General features: G+C 39.9%; 1 protein-coding gene across 6 annotated transcripts in view; it reads left to right on the top strand.

Annotated features, from left to right (window-relative positions):
* Nucleotides 1-14,328, top strand: part of CNOT10 (CCR4-NOT transcription complex subunit 10) — a 63,509-nt gene that overhangs the window by 35,970 nt on the left and 13,211 nt on the right. For all 6 annotated transcript variants that reach the window (XM_043540882.1, XM_007067218.4, XM_043540880.1 and 3 more), the window contains 4 exons: nt 9,690-9,803; nt 12,365-12,495; nt 13,228-13,263; nt 13,368-13,495. In XM_043540882.1, the coding sequence (XP_043396817.1) occupies nt 9,690-9,803; nt 12,365-12,495; nt 13,228-13,263; nt 13,368-13,495 (409 nt within the window). The remainder of the gene's footprint in view (nt 1-9,689; nt 9,804-12,364; nt 12,496-13,227; nt 13,264-13,367; nt 13,496-14,328) is intronic.

Below are 14,328 nucleotides of genomic sequence, written 5' to 3'. Positions count from 1 at the left end.
TTAGGTGAATCTGTGCCCTGGCGCTTGTAATCAGAGGTTTCTAGTAGCAGAGCGTGGGTGGTTTGCATATGCGCTGTCCTTGTCTCATGCCACCTATGGCGGTTACATAGTGCTGTGCGACCAACCCCCCCTCAGTGCCTTTTCTACTGCCTTCGGCTTGAGATGGAGCACTTAGAAGTGCCTCTGTACTTTGTCTTTCTCTAGTTTTAACTTTAGAATGCTAGTTAGTTAATCAATAGTTTAATTAGTCTTCCTTGTTTTTGGTTTTTGTTTTTTAAGAAAAAATAAAAAACCTTTTTTTTCACTTAGGCATTTAAGTTTCAGTTACCCCATAGTGTAGTATAGTTACCTTCTTCACAGGAGAAACCCTACTCTGAGGGGCATGCCCGGCTCCCCGGGTTTTAAACATTACCTCACTTGCTGCTCCTCAGTCGTGGTATGTGATGGACACTCAGTGGGTCCGCTGCCTCGGTGAGACACACATACCTCAGAAGTGCTCCCGCTGCCACAGCTTGAAAGTCTGCGCCAGGAAGGCGGGAGACATACAGCTAAAACTTCTCATGGTGGAGAAGTCTTTGTGCCCCGCATCCGATCTGGGATCACGGGCCCCTCCTGGGCAACAGTTTCCCACAGTGGCATCTGAGAGAGATTCCCCTTCACCCTCTCTGTGGGAGGAGCACCCTTCCAAGAAGGTGACACAGAAGCAGGCTCTGACCTCCCCTCCCTGGGAATCAGCCAAAATGTGGAATTCCCTGACTTAGCCTTAGCAATGGGGTCTGCCAAGATGATGTCACAGAGGTCGCGGAAGCCACGGAATCCATGACTTCCAGTGACCTCGGTGACATTGGGGACCCCGCAGCAGCCTAGCCTCTGTGGGCGGTGGGGGATCCTCCCGCAGCTGCCCAGCAACTGACCCTGGAGCTGCTCAGCAGGTAGGGGGTCAGCTGCAGCTCTCCAGACTCTGCTGCTGGCAGGGGCCCCTCACTGCTTCCCGGCCACTGCAGGTGGCGGGGGACCCCCCTCCAGCTGCAGCCCCACAGGACGGTAGCGGGACACACACCCCCAGCTCCAGCCATGCAGGTACCCCTCCCAACCACTGAGCAATGGGGTCCCTGCAGCTGCCAGTTGCTGCAGGGTGGGGGCAGGGTGCTGGACCCTCCTCCCTCCCCATTTTGTGAGGGATGTTTTTAGTAAAAGTCAGGGACCGGTCACGGGCCGGGACAAGTCTGTGATTTTTTTGTTTGTTTTTGTTTAGTGCCAGTGACCTGTCCCTGACTTTTTTACTAAAAATATCCATGACAAAAATCATAGCCTTACCCATTGGTACCGACCACACCAAGACCTTCCACCTCTGAGTTAGTGGGATCATTCGGTATCATGGGTACTGTGCGAGCAAAAGACCCTAAATGGGCTGGCTTGGAAAAAGGCACGAAAGGAAGACCTACAGTCCCTCCCTCAGTACTGCTGGAGCCGCTCAAACATGCAGCACTAGGCTGTGGCACTACCTTCTGCCTCTGTAGCGCATAGCCTATGACCCCTGGCACCATCAACTGCAGCAAAGGCATCGGTACTGCTGACAACGCCCTCGGTACTGATGCTCTCAATACCGCAGCAGTTTCTCTGCCACAAAGATCTTCTAGTCTCCTCAGTACCGACTTCACTCCAGCACACTCGGTACTAAGCCAACTTACCACATCCCCAGATCAACTCCTTCTTTATCTAGCGATGAAGACGGTGAGGGTGAAGGGGAAATCTACTCCTCACCTATCCACGCAGCTACTAGAATCTACTCAAGACAGTAGCTCTCTTCACACATCTAGGCCTACAAATAAATGAACAAAAATCAACACTTACACCTGTGCAGAAACTGGAGTTCTTTGGGGCCTATCTCGACTCTCAGGAGGCTACAGCCTCACTGCCCTGACATAGGTTTAGCACTTGAGTAAATCTAATCACCACAACGCAAGCCAGTCCACAGACATCGGCCAGGACCTGCCTCCAACTGTTAGGCCACATGTCAGCAATGACATTTGTGTCAAATATGCCAGACTGCACATATGATGCCTGCAAGGCTGGCTCAGGACAGTATATATTCCACACAGACACAGCATTAACAAATGTTTTATAATGCCAACCAAAGTAAAAAAAAACAAAAAAAAAAACAACTTTACGTTAGTGGACGCAACCAAACAATGTTTGTGCAGGAATTCTCTTTGCACAGAACCTTCCATTGATGATGCTCCAACTGATGCTTCTCTGCTAGGTTGGGAGGCACACCTGCACAACCACACAATCCAAGGCCTCTGGTCCCCCTTGGAATCCACATTAGACATGCATAGGCTGACCCGCAGCTCTAACAGGTTTATCTCCCATCATTCTTCCCAAAACCTCACAGGAATAAACGAGAAGCAACACTGCGTGCTCTAGATGTCCAAAGAGCACTAACATTTTATATTGAGAGGACAAAGACTTTCAGAAAATCACCAAAGTTATTTCTTTGCATCACCGAACAATCTAAGGGAGACACCATATCTAAACAGAGGCTATTTAAAAGGCTCTCAGACTGCATAGACCTTTGTTATCACCAACAGCTACAACCCCCGCTGGGGACCTGCACATGCTCCACTTGAGCACTCTGTGCTTTGATAGCCTTCCTCAACAATATGCCCATTATGGACATCTGTAAAGCAGCAACCTGGGCATCAGCCCATACGTTCACACAGCACTATGCCACAGAGCAGCACTCCTCATCAGATTCTCTATTCAGACTTATGGTTTTATCATCCGCTAAGACTACAACTCCAAAGACCCTCCCTTCCACCAAAGGCCATTTCTCTACAGTTACCTAAAGTGGAGCACCCACAGGGACACTCCTCAAAGAAGAGGAAAAGGCTACTTCCCCCTGTGCAGCAAGTGAGGTTCTTTGAGATTAGTTGTCCCTGTGTGTGCTCTCCTACCCTCTCTCCTCCCCACTACTTTGGAGTTGATTTTTTTTCACACTAGAGACTGCGGTAGAGAGGGAACTGAGGGGAGGTTGGTCACAAAGCGCTATGTAACCCCCAGAGGCAGCAGGAGATTGGGTTGCACATGCACAGTCCCCATCAGGCACTGCTATTAAAAATCTCCACTTACAGACACAGGGGCGCAGATTCACCTAAAGTGGAGCACCCACAGAGACCAACATCTCGAAGAAACTCACCCTGTGCAGTAACTGAGGAACTTTCTCTTCCTTAAAACTACTTGGCACACAGTCTAGGTGCTCTTTCTGCAGACCCATTCTGTCTCCCAGATATCCAGATGGGGTAACAAGCCACATAGAACCCACATATTTTTTTCCCAGCAGGATCAACCAACACCTGCTAACATTGTAAGTAGTTTCCGGCAAATTAAAGTTTTAGGGATTTTTTTTTAAAATGGGGTAATGATAGCAGTACTTGGGTTTCTTCTCTCTGTTAGTACATGTTTATGAACAGGAATTTATATAAAAACAAAAGGTATCTGCTCTAACTGTATTTTTATTTTCTGTTAAAGCATACAGTAATTTCTTACTTAAGTTATGAGGTATACACTGTCTTCTAGGCTAACTTCTGGCTTACCTGTTGTCATAATATCAAGCTTAACATTTGCTTTGCTCCAGTTATGTGCAGAAAATCTAGCTTTAGTCAATTAAAGAAAATTTTCGTTTGAATGAGTGAGGAGTCATTACTGATATTTTGATTGTTTTTAAACAGTAGAGGAATATAATACTTGAGATGGAAGGTATTGGGTTAAAATATAAACAAATAGTATGGCTCTTTTGTCTGTTGTGTAAAATATGACTATTATATGTCAAAATTATTACATGGTGTCATTTTGTAAGAAAATGAATGTATGTAATCCTTTCTTTCACAATCAACCATTGTTATCTATTGATGTAACCTGACAGCATGTCAGGAAAAGCTTGTCAGTACAAGAATTATTTTACTGCTTCTGGTAAGGAACATCATATCAGAAAAGGAAAAGAGAAGAAAAACATTGATTTAGTTCTTGTCATATTTGCTTTAACTGATTGTTAAAACCGTGGGACTTGGTATCCTTAGGGCCTGAGTCAATATAAACAATTTCTGGGCTTTTGCATGTCGCTGTGCTAAAACTCCATTCTGTACAGAATCAAATGTTAACTAACTGCCTTCAGTTTTGCTGGAAGAGGAGCTGTTAAGAGTTTTAATCTTTTTCGTTTTTCTTTTATCTTGTTGGTCAGTTAAAATTAATAGAAAATTCCAAGAGCCAGCAAAGATTCTCTCTAAGGGGAGAAAAAAGTAGTATATTTAGATTTACCATGATGTCAGCTAGTTGGACTCGAAAACTTCATCTTTCCCAATACTTGAATGTGCTTTTAAATAGCTTTGAATGTGTTTTGTACATAATTGCTTATATCATCATAGTTTTAAAACAAAACAAAAAATCTTGTCATTTTAGAGGGATTTGTGCGGACAGTTAGAGTTAATATGTAATTTACCATACATACTGAACTCGGTAGTTGTCTTAGTCTTTTACATTCCAGTTATTTGGCAATTGCACAAAGTAACTAAGCAGAGATTTTTTTTTTTTTGTAACATGTAAAAACCCTTACCCACACCCACACACCATATAGGGAAGAAGAAACTTTGAGTTTCAACTTCTGGGTTTTCTATGAGTTCTTCTGTTGTAATAGTTTCTTCAGCCTCCTAGCTTCTGCATACTTAGCATACTTTCAGAGTAACAGCCGTGTTAGTCTGTATTCGTAAAAAGAAAAGGAGTACTTGTGGCACCTTAGAGACTAACCAGTTTATTTGAGCATGAGCTTTCGTGAGCTACAGCTCACTTCATCGGATGCATAGCATATCGTGGAAACTGCAGAAGACATTATATACACACAGAGACCATGAAACAAAACTTCCTCCCACCCCACTCTCCTGCTGGTAACAGCTTATCTAAAGTGATCATCAAGTAGGGCCATTTCCAGCACAAATCCAGGTTTTCTCACCCTCCCCCCCCACACATACAAACTCACTCTCCTGCTGGTAATAGCCCATCCCTCTTTGAAACCTCTCTTTATAGATAAGCTGTTACCAGCAGGAGAGTGGGGTGGGAGGAAGTTTTGTTTCATGGTCTCTGTGTGTATATAATGTCTTCTGCAGTTTCCACGATATGCTATGCATCCGATGAAGTGAGCTGTAGCTCACGAAAGCTCATGCTCAAATAAACTGGTTAGTCTCTAAGGTGCCACAAGTACTCCTTTTCTTTTTTCTTTTTAGCATACTTTGAATAGGAAGTCAATCCCTTTACCTTTCTGCTGCCCAGTAGAATTCCATACAATGTTTTAATATGCTAGAACAACCCAATTCTGTTAGGCTTCACTGAACCTGATGTATCCTCTCTGGGCCACAGATTACAAGTGAAAGTGCTGTAAAAACTATTATAGGGATCAAGAGAATTGTTGGTGCCTCTTTTGATGGACAAACATACTTTATTTACCTCGTCTTCCTCTTTTTAGGCCTAGTGCAGCTAAAAAATCTCTTATTTTACTAATCTTTTATATTGATAGATCATTAAATCATGGTCTCAAATAATAGTGAATTTTCTGCTTTAGGAAATCCCTTCAGAAGTTTTATTGCTCCTCTGATGGCTGGCTGTGGACATGTGTGGTGCTAAAAGTACTACAGATTGGGAGGGAAACAATGTAGCTATAGATGAATGAATAAAGGGGAGAAACTATGACAAGTAGAAACACAGTTACTGGACAAAGCACTAGAAGATATACCGTAGAGAATAATCCTGTGTTATCTTTTCTCTCTCTAATTCTGACTTGTAGTGTTAAAATACTATTTCTACTGTCTCTATTCACTGCGGTATTGTAGAAAGTTTCAGGCCTGTGTTTCAAAGGATTCCTAGATTAATCTGAGTTTAAGGCCAGAAGGGACCATTTTTATCATATAGTCTGATCTCCTGCATAACACAAGTCATAAAAAAACATCAGACCTTGATTTTAAAATCTCCAGTGTTTGGATAATCCACCACAAGCCTAGGTAAATTGTGTCAGTGGTTAATTACCTTCTCTGTTTAAAAATTTGCATTTAATTTCTAGCCTGAATTTGTCTGTTTTCAGCTTCCAGCCATTGAATCTTGTTATATTTTGTCTTCTGGATTGAAGGGAACAGAAATTCGATAAGAGGGCTCTAGGTAGACTGTGATCAAGTCACCCTGTAACTTTCTCTTTTTGTTAAGCTAAATAGATTGAGCTGAAGTATCTGGCACTGACCACTGTTGGAAGACAGGATATTGGTCTAGATGGACCATTGGTCTGACCCAGTATGGCCATTCTTATGTTTTTATGAGCTCTTTAAGTCTGTTAAGGCTTATTGTCCAATCCTTAAATCTTTCTCATGGCTCTTCTCTGCCCCTCTCTAGTTTATCTGTCCTTCTTGAAGTGTGACCACCAGAACTGGACACAATATTGTAGTAGTAGTTGCACCAGGGCTAAATATAGAGGTATTGTAATCTCTTTACTTCTGCTTAGTACTCTCCTTTCATACGATCCAGGGTTCCATTAGTCCTTCTGGCCACTGCATTGCACTAGGAACTCAAGTTCAGCTGATTTATCCACTGTGACCCTCAAGTCTCTGTTAGGCTTAGTCTACGTTAGAAAATTAGGTTGATTTAACTGCCTTGGTTAAGAGTATGAAAAATCCACACGCCTGAGTGGTGGTATTAAATCGATCTAAGTCCCTGTGTAGACGAAGCCTAAACTTGTTCCATCGACATAGCTACCACCTGTTGAGGAGGTAGATTACGAGAGTACTGCACCTGTCAGCGTAGGTAGTGTCTACATTGAAGAGACACAGTAGCGCAGCTGTACCACTGTAGCATTTAAATGTGGAAAACCTTAGAATCACTGCTTTCCAGAATAGAGTTCCTCCATCCTGCAAGTAGGGCTTGCATTCTGTGTTCCTAGATGTGACCTTGCATTTGGCCATATTGAAATGTGACTAGAGTATAGATAGGCAATGTTGTGTTTAATTTGGTATTTTATATTTATTTCAGTTTGCAGATTTTCTCCATATTATTCTGGAAATTCCATTGTTTGCTATTTGATTTGGGTATCAATTCATATCTTTAAAGAGTTGCACTGTATGTCATTGTAGTTCTCCCCTTTAATGAGTTTTGAATGACTGGATTTATCCTGGTTAGTCTTTTTACATGGATTAAGCTAATTCCAGGAGCTGGTTGAGGTTCAATAACCTGAGTCTGTGCGGGCTGACATATCTTATTGTCAAGTCCTGCATAACAGGTTGTTTGACATAATCTGGCAGTTTAAAAAATCATCTTTTTTTCCAATGCAAACGAAACTTTAGGGAACAGAGAAGCAGACTAATGCTGGGACTCTCCAGTGCTTAAAGACAGCCTGTGGAGTTTTTCTCAGAATCCTCATCCGGGGGGAAAAACTAGTTTGTCTTTTCCCTTGTGATGCAATTTTTCCACTCTGATTAACTGTCAGATCTCTTGACTGTTTGGTTTAACAGGTTTGACAGTGAATCCGAGTGTAAGAGGAACAATACTGCAAGCAAGAAAATTTGATATAAATGTCTTGCTCTTCTCTAGTTGCCTGTTGCTGTGCAGTGTCTCTTTCCTAAAATACTAATGAATATAGGGGGTTTCCAGACCGACAGCATTTTCACTGGAGGGTAGCTTGTGATGGCGAATGAGTGTCCGTTTTTTGTGGGGGTTTTTTTTTTATTGAACGTATAGAAAGATGTGGAAGGGAGAGAGCAAATTTTTTGCTTGGGACAGATGATGTAACAACCCTGTGTCAGTACAGGATTGGCCTTTTTATACAGATTAGTTTTATCAGCTAAATACTTTTCCCATTCTCCTTGTTAAAAGTAGTGCTCCCTTGAGACAGAAGAAAACACGCCAGTTAGGACTTTCTCTCATACTGAATTCTATTTTTTTTATTTATTGGAAACCTTTCAAGAATATTTTAGGGAGCTGAGGTGGAAGCCTTCTCCCTTTCTTGAAAGCTTTTGTGAGGCTTCAGATTTCATGTGACATATAAGCATGATAAAGAGGAATAGAGGGTGGTGAGGAAAACAGTGGAGAAGTTTCTTACAGTGTTTGTGTATAATTAAAGAGCAGGCCTCCTGGGAAACAGGAATAAAGACATAACTTACTGCTGGACCAAAAGTAGGCTTGACAGTTGCCAGAAAATTGATGCTATAATAGCCCACCTACTGGCAGGAGAATCAAATGCACTCTTCTCTCAACTCCCAACATGAGACCTGTCTGAGGATCCATTTTTCCTCCCTGCAGAAGGATAGAATCTGTTCTTGCAGCAAGGAGTTCCAAGGCAAGGAAGGTGAAGGCTCATGCCCTGAAGACAAAGCAAGCCTACATTGAACTGTGTCTTATGAAGTGGAAAATATTCCAAAGTGCTGTGTTTAAGAGGTAGAGAAGGAAAAAAATTACAAGCTATAAAAGCTTGACCTAATGCTGACATCCTAATGTGGAACTATTGTTTGAACATGTGGAATGTGTGATTCAGATTTTATTACAAGAATTTCAGGAAATCTTGTGCTTTAGAAATGCATGAAACTGCACAAGTAACATCTAAAAGACTGTGTAGTTAAATATCTCTGTCACTTTTATCTCATAGAATCTTCCGATACAGCACTACAATTTGTGTTGAAATCAGAGTTATCAGTTTTAAAATAGTGGAATCAGTGTAGAAAACTTCAAACTGTTACTTTTAATACTTTAAGGTTTTATGGTCACATTCATACAGTACAAATACTATAAAGTATCCATATGATAGACCCAAGTGGCTGTTAATTTTTGAATAAAAGGCTTATTACAATAATTCTGTGATGCAAGATTACATATCAAGTTACATGATGCAGTATCACTTTATTGCTTCATAAAATGGGAACATATCAACTGAAGTTCAAGGCTAAAAGAATCCAGAACACAAGTAATAAAATCAAAGTATAATTTGTGTGGATTTTCTGAATATTATAAAGTGTTGATAAAGTGAGAATTTGGAACTTTATTTTACTGGACAAATTTTATTCCATCCAGTGAGTACTTCTAGACAAAATATTTGAGCCTAAACGTGCAGAGCATTTTAACATGTTTCCTGTTGCAGGTTCATGGACTATAGTACAGTTGCTTTGGAGAAAACAGTATAACTTAGCTCTTAAAAGCTCACATTTTCTGGAGATTAAAATAGGACTTTTCATAGACCGCTAAATGTTCATGTACTGTTGCTATATAGGAATCCTGAATTTACACACGGTTATTCCAGCCATTCAACCTCTTCACAGATTTGAAGTTTGGCATGCAAATCATTGTTGACAGCCAACAGGCCCTCTTGGACTGCTTAAAACTATGAAAGCCAACCCCTTGCACGATGTTACAGATTACGTTTGTTGTAATATAAGCCATATAGAAGTCAGGCCTGAAATGGTGTGATCTGAAAAAAGGATTCAGGCCTTCTTATATGTATATCAGATAATCAGCTATCCCAACATCTTAACTGTTCTTTCTGCCCAAATCCTCTTAGAAGGACACAGCATGTCTTTGTCCAATTCTTGTAATAATAAATACATATAGAAAATTCTCAATTACATTTGGATTTGAAACTAAAGAATTTTTCTTTTCTTTTCCTCTTCCAGGTGCTCAATACTTGCCTGCAGTGCTTATGTTGCTCTGGCTTTGGGTGATAACCTTATGGCTTTGAATCATGCAGATAAACTTCTTCAGCAGCCAAAGCTGTCAGGATCTCTTAAGTAAGTCTTTTGCCCCTGGTATCTGGAAGAATCTGAGTTGAAATGCCAACATTTTTAACTTGTTGCCAGTGCTGCCTTTAAGTCTAAGAACGCAAATATTAGATCTGACCCTTTTCCCCTTGAAGTCTGTGGCAAAATAATCACTGACCAGCAGGAATGGGGCCTAAGTTTTTATATATGAAATCTGTATAATTGGAATGGTCAGATTCTGTAACTACTTTTGGTGCTTCTTGTTAATCTTGAAAAGGCAGTTTGGTCCAGTGACTAAAGTAGCAGACTAGATATTTTAGGTCTGGGTTCTGTTCCTGGCTCTGCCATTGACTGACTTTGTGAGACATAGATTCTGTGCTTCAGTGTCTCCATCTGCAAAATGAGGATAACAATGCTTACTATTTCTGTAAAGTTTATTTCGCCCTACAGGTAAAAAGTGCTATGGAAGTGCTAGTTACTTATTTGTATATGTATTTAATGTTAAACTGCTGTGAATGGGCAGTAACTGCTCTCCACAAAGACAGGTTTCAGAGTAGCAGCCGTGTTAGTCTGTATTCACAAAAAGAAAAGGAGTACTTGTGGCACCTTAGAGACGAACCAATTTACTTGAGCATAAGCTTTTGTGAGCTTCATCCAATGAAGTGAACTGTAGCTCACGAAAGCTTATGCTCAAATAAATTGGTTCATCTCTAAGGTGCCACAAGTACTCCTTTTCTTTTTGCTCTCAACAAAGAGTGCTACTTTGAGTATTCAGTGTGTAAATTAGCTTCAAAGGGGCTTTTAACTTCCAGAAGATAAGCAAGATACTTTGAAAGAAATCCAGCTACGTTTACAGAAGAGATTGCACGTGTGTAATATTCCTGTTGGACTCAGTCATGTTGATTGTCATACAATTCTGAAGGCTTTTTGTTTAAAAAACAAACAAACAAGTGAGCTTGAACCCTTATCCTTCACTCCCTGGCTATAAGTGGTATTTCATGGTGGGGTTCACAAATCTGTTGCCATACATACATATGACGAAGTAAGTTAATCCATTCATGTTTGTAGTACTTTGCTGGCAATATACATGCTAAAACCACCCATGTCAAGAAATTAACTGATCTTAATTTTGTTTTTGTTACATGCCTAATGTTACTTCATTGTAGCTTTTGTGCAATCCTTTTATGACCCAAATATTCTTAAATTTGAAAGTCTGCCACAAACTGCTTTGTAATGGTATGCCCCAAATGGAGAAATAACCGATCAGAGTCATATTTGGGAGCAAAAGACAGCCATTTACATTCTTTGCCTTGCAGAATTAGCTGTTCTCTGTGTTTAATTATGCGTGTTTTCTTCACGTTACTGAATGGGGTAAATTACATGGAGGGAGCTGACTGTCTGTTGCGGTGATTCTGTCTTTTTAGATTATATGCTTCAGATTAAAACGCTTCAGTTTATGGATAGTTGTTTATATAATAATTGCTTTGCCTTTTAATACAAATTGTCAATAAATTCCTTGTGCGTGCTAATCATTAACTCAAAACAAAGCAACTTTGCTGTAATTTGAAATGGATTCTATATTGTGATGTCTTATACATATGTATATCTTTTTTTTTCAACTTTTGTTTTAAATTTAATATTTGCTTGTTAATTTGTATATTGTGGTAATATCTAATATGCAATCTTAATTAGAACATTTTAATTTAATTTTAAAAAATGCAGATTACCTGTGCTAAGCTAAAAATGGAGAACATCATAAACATCTCTGTGTTGTTAATTGTATTACAGTAGCTCCCAGGAGCTCCAGTTGGGAATGGTTTCAGAGTAGCAGCCATGTTAGTCTGTATCCGCAAAAAGAAAAGGAGTATTTGTGGCACCTTAAAGACTAACTAACAAATTTATTTGAGCATAAGCTTTTGTGTGAGCTGTAGCTCATGAAAGCTTATGCTCAAATAAATTTTGTTAGTCTCTAAGGTGCCACAAGTCCTCCTTTTCTAGTTGGGAATGGGCTTCCCATTATGCTAGGTGCTGTACAGACACGTAGGACAGCACAAGAATGTACAGCCTATATTCCCTCATTGGGATATAAATTTATGCCTGCAATTTTGTTTGTTTTTAGTAACAGACTCTAGTAGCAGGTTGGTGTTTTTTCTTCTGGGTATGAAATCACTTAGCCTTTGTCTCTGTTCCCATTTGGCAGATGGAGAAACTAATACCAACCTCCCAAGGATGTTCTGAGAATTAAATGATGTTTTTTGTATAGCAATCTGAAGGTGTAAAGTGCTACATAAGTGCTATTTATTTATTATTATTAAATGACAACTGGATACTTTGGAGAGTAGCCCTGATCCCACAAACTCTTGTGCACGACTGATTTCACTGGGACTACTCACATGCATAAGTGTTTGTAGTATTGGAGTCTAAAATGGCAAAAAGTCAAATGACTCACTTATAAAAATATCTCCATAATAATTTCAGTGCAGCAGACTGTCACTCAGGTAAAGAAATACATCCAGTTTCTCTTGTGAAACCGTAATATGGTAATGAAACTTGTCCAAGTGGAATTTGTATCTGAATGTTTGCTGTTGTAGGTTTCTTGGCCATTTATATGCAGCAGAGGCTCTCATCTCTCTAGACAGAATATCTGATGCCATTACTCACTTGAACCCTGAGAACGTCACTGATGTTTCCCTGGGGATCTCTTCAAACGAACAGGATCAAGGTTAATGAGTCTACACTTGATTAGAACCGGTCGTGCTTTCAGCTGCCTTCCTTCTGTAACTTGCAACATATATAAGTTTGCAGCAGTTTTTGTGAGGTGGATGGTCTGTTCTTTAGTCCTTAGTTTTTGGTTTACCTCGTGTATATTTGTAATTTAGTTCAAAATAACTAATGTATTGCTCATCAGTTTGTCTAAACATCATTTGTTGGAAGTTTATTAAATATGTAATTACAGTTAATGCTTGGGCTTCTTACCTGCTAACACTTCACCCTTTTTCACCCTCCATGCTCGTTTTCAGAGTTTAAATACCATGTACATACACTGTGGGGATATGAGAGGGGAGATGGTTAAATCTGTATCTTAAAACTTCCAACGCTTTTGGGGGGTGGGGTAGGGAATGTAACAAAAACAGCTACTTTTAGATCCCATCTATACAGTTCAGCCTTCAGTAGCAGTTCTGATTTGAATGGCACATTTGCAGTTTAAACTTTATTGCCCATCATTATACTGCAGATTTAAAAGATGTTTGTAGATAAGCAAAACCCTTACATGAAAATTGAAAGCTTTCTAAATGGTCCACGATTTCTAACAAGCTGATAGATTTTCTGGTTTACCATAGTCAGTCCATGAAGGGAGAGTCCAGCTTGAATCTGCTGTCATAAAACGATAGGGTTTTCTTTTAAAAGCCTTAAGAAGGCTCACAGGACATTCTGGCTTTTCTTGTCTCTACAGGGTCAGACAAAGGAGAAAATGAGGTGATGGAATCTTGTAAGTAATAGCTCCAGAATCCAGAAGTAATGCAGGCATTTGTCTTGCCACAGTGTAGAATGAAATCAAAAGTGTGAAATAATTTTGATTATTTTTTCTTTCAGCTGGCAAGCAGACACCCCAGTGTTATCCCAGTTCAGTCACTTCTGCACGAACAATGATGTTGTTTAACCTTGGCAGTGCTTACTGCTTGCGAAGTGAATATGATAAAGCTCGCAAGTGTCTCCACCAGGTGAAAAAACAAACCTCAAGACAGCTTTATGTACCGTTCCCTTATATAGGAGCCATCTTCGTCGTTATGCTGGAAATATTTATGTTCACACTTCAAAATGAAACTTCAAAATAACTTCAGGAAGGGAAATGGTTTTTAAAGAAAACATTATAGCCTTTCCTCCCCCCTCATCTTTCCCCTTTATCCTTCAGAAACTTGCTCAGTTGAAACTTGCTATATGTTTTCAACCAGAAGATAAGCCTGAAAAATGTTTTCAGTAATAATATTTTAATTACATCTTTACATATTCACCTGATTTCAAAGCCATTTGTCTGCTTAGGTAAATTTCTCTTGGGTGTTTTATCTAAATGAATATTGATACGATGGTCTAGAACTACTTTAAATGAGCTCTTCTGGAAATAAGAGCTGTTCTGGATTAGTTCTAATGAAGTTGTTCTCAATTATGTCAACCATCACGCCAACATCCTTTTTAGCTTCTTTGATTTAAAAAACATTGGGGTGACTAAAGGGAAGCCAAAGGCGTCAAACTCTCTAAAGCAGTCAATTAAGTCTGTAATTTTAGCCTTTTTCTTCACATTTGCCTTAAACTGTTGGTGGGTGGGCTTAAAATTAATCTGACACTTAATTGTTCCCAAAACCGGTGATAGTTATTGCCCTTAAAAGCAGAACTTTTGTGGTGTTTTGGTATTCTAAACACTGGACTGCTGAAACTTGATTTTAGTTTACTTTTAAGACTGTAAAGCTGCTCAACTGCCTTGATGGGAAGTTAGGATGCTTTATAGCTGTTATCCGTCATATCAAAATCTAAACACAAACATCCCCTTTCTGTTGCC

This window comes from Chelonia mydas, chromosome 2 (assembly GCF_015237465.2).
Source record: "Chelonia mydas isolate rCheMyd1 chromosome 2, rCheMyd1.pri.v2, whole genome shotgun sequence".
Lineage (NCBI taxonomy): Eukaryota > Metazoa > Chordata > Testudines > Cheloniidae > Chelonia > Chelonia mydas.
This window is presented reverse-complemented; position numbering and strand designations above follow the sequence as displayed.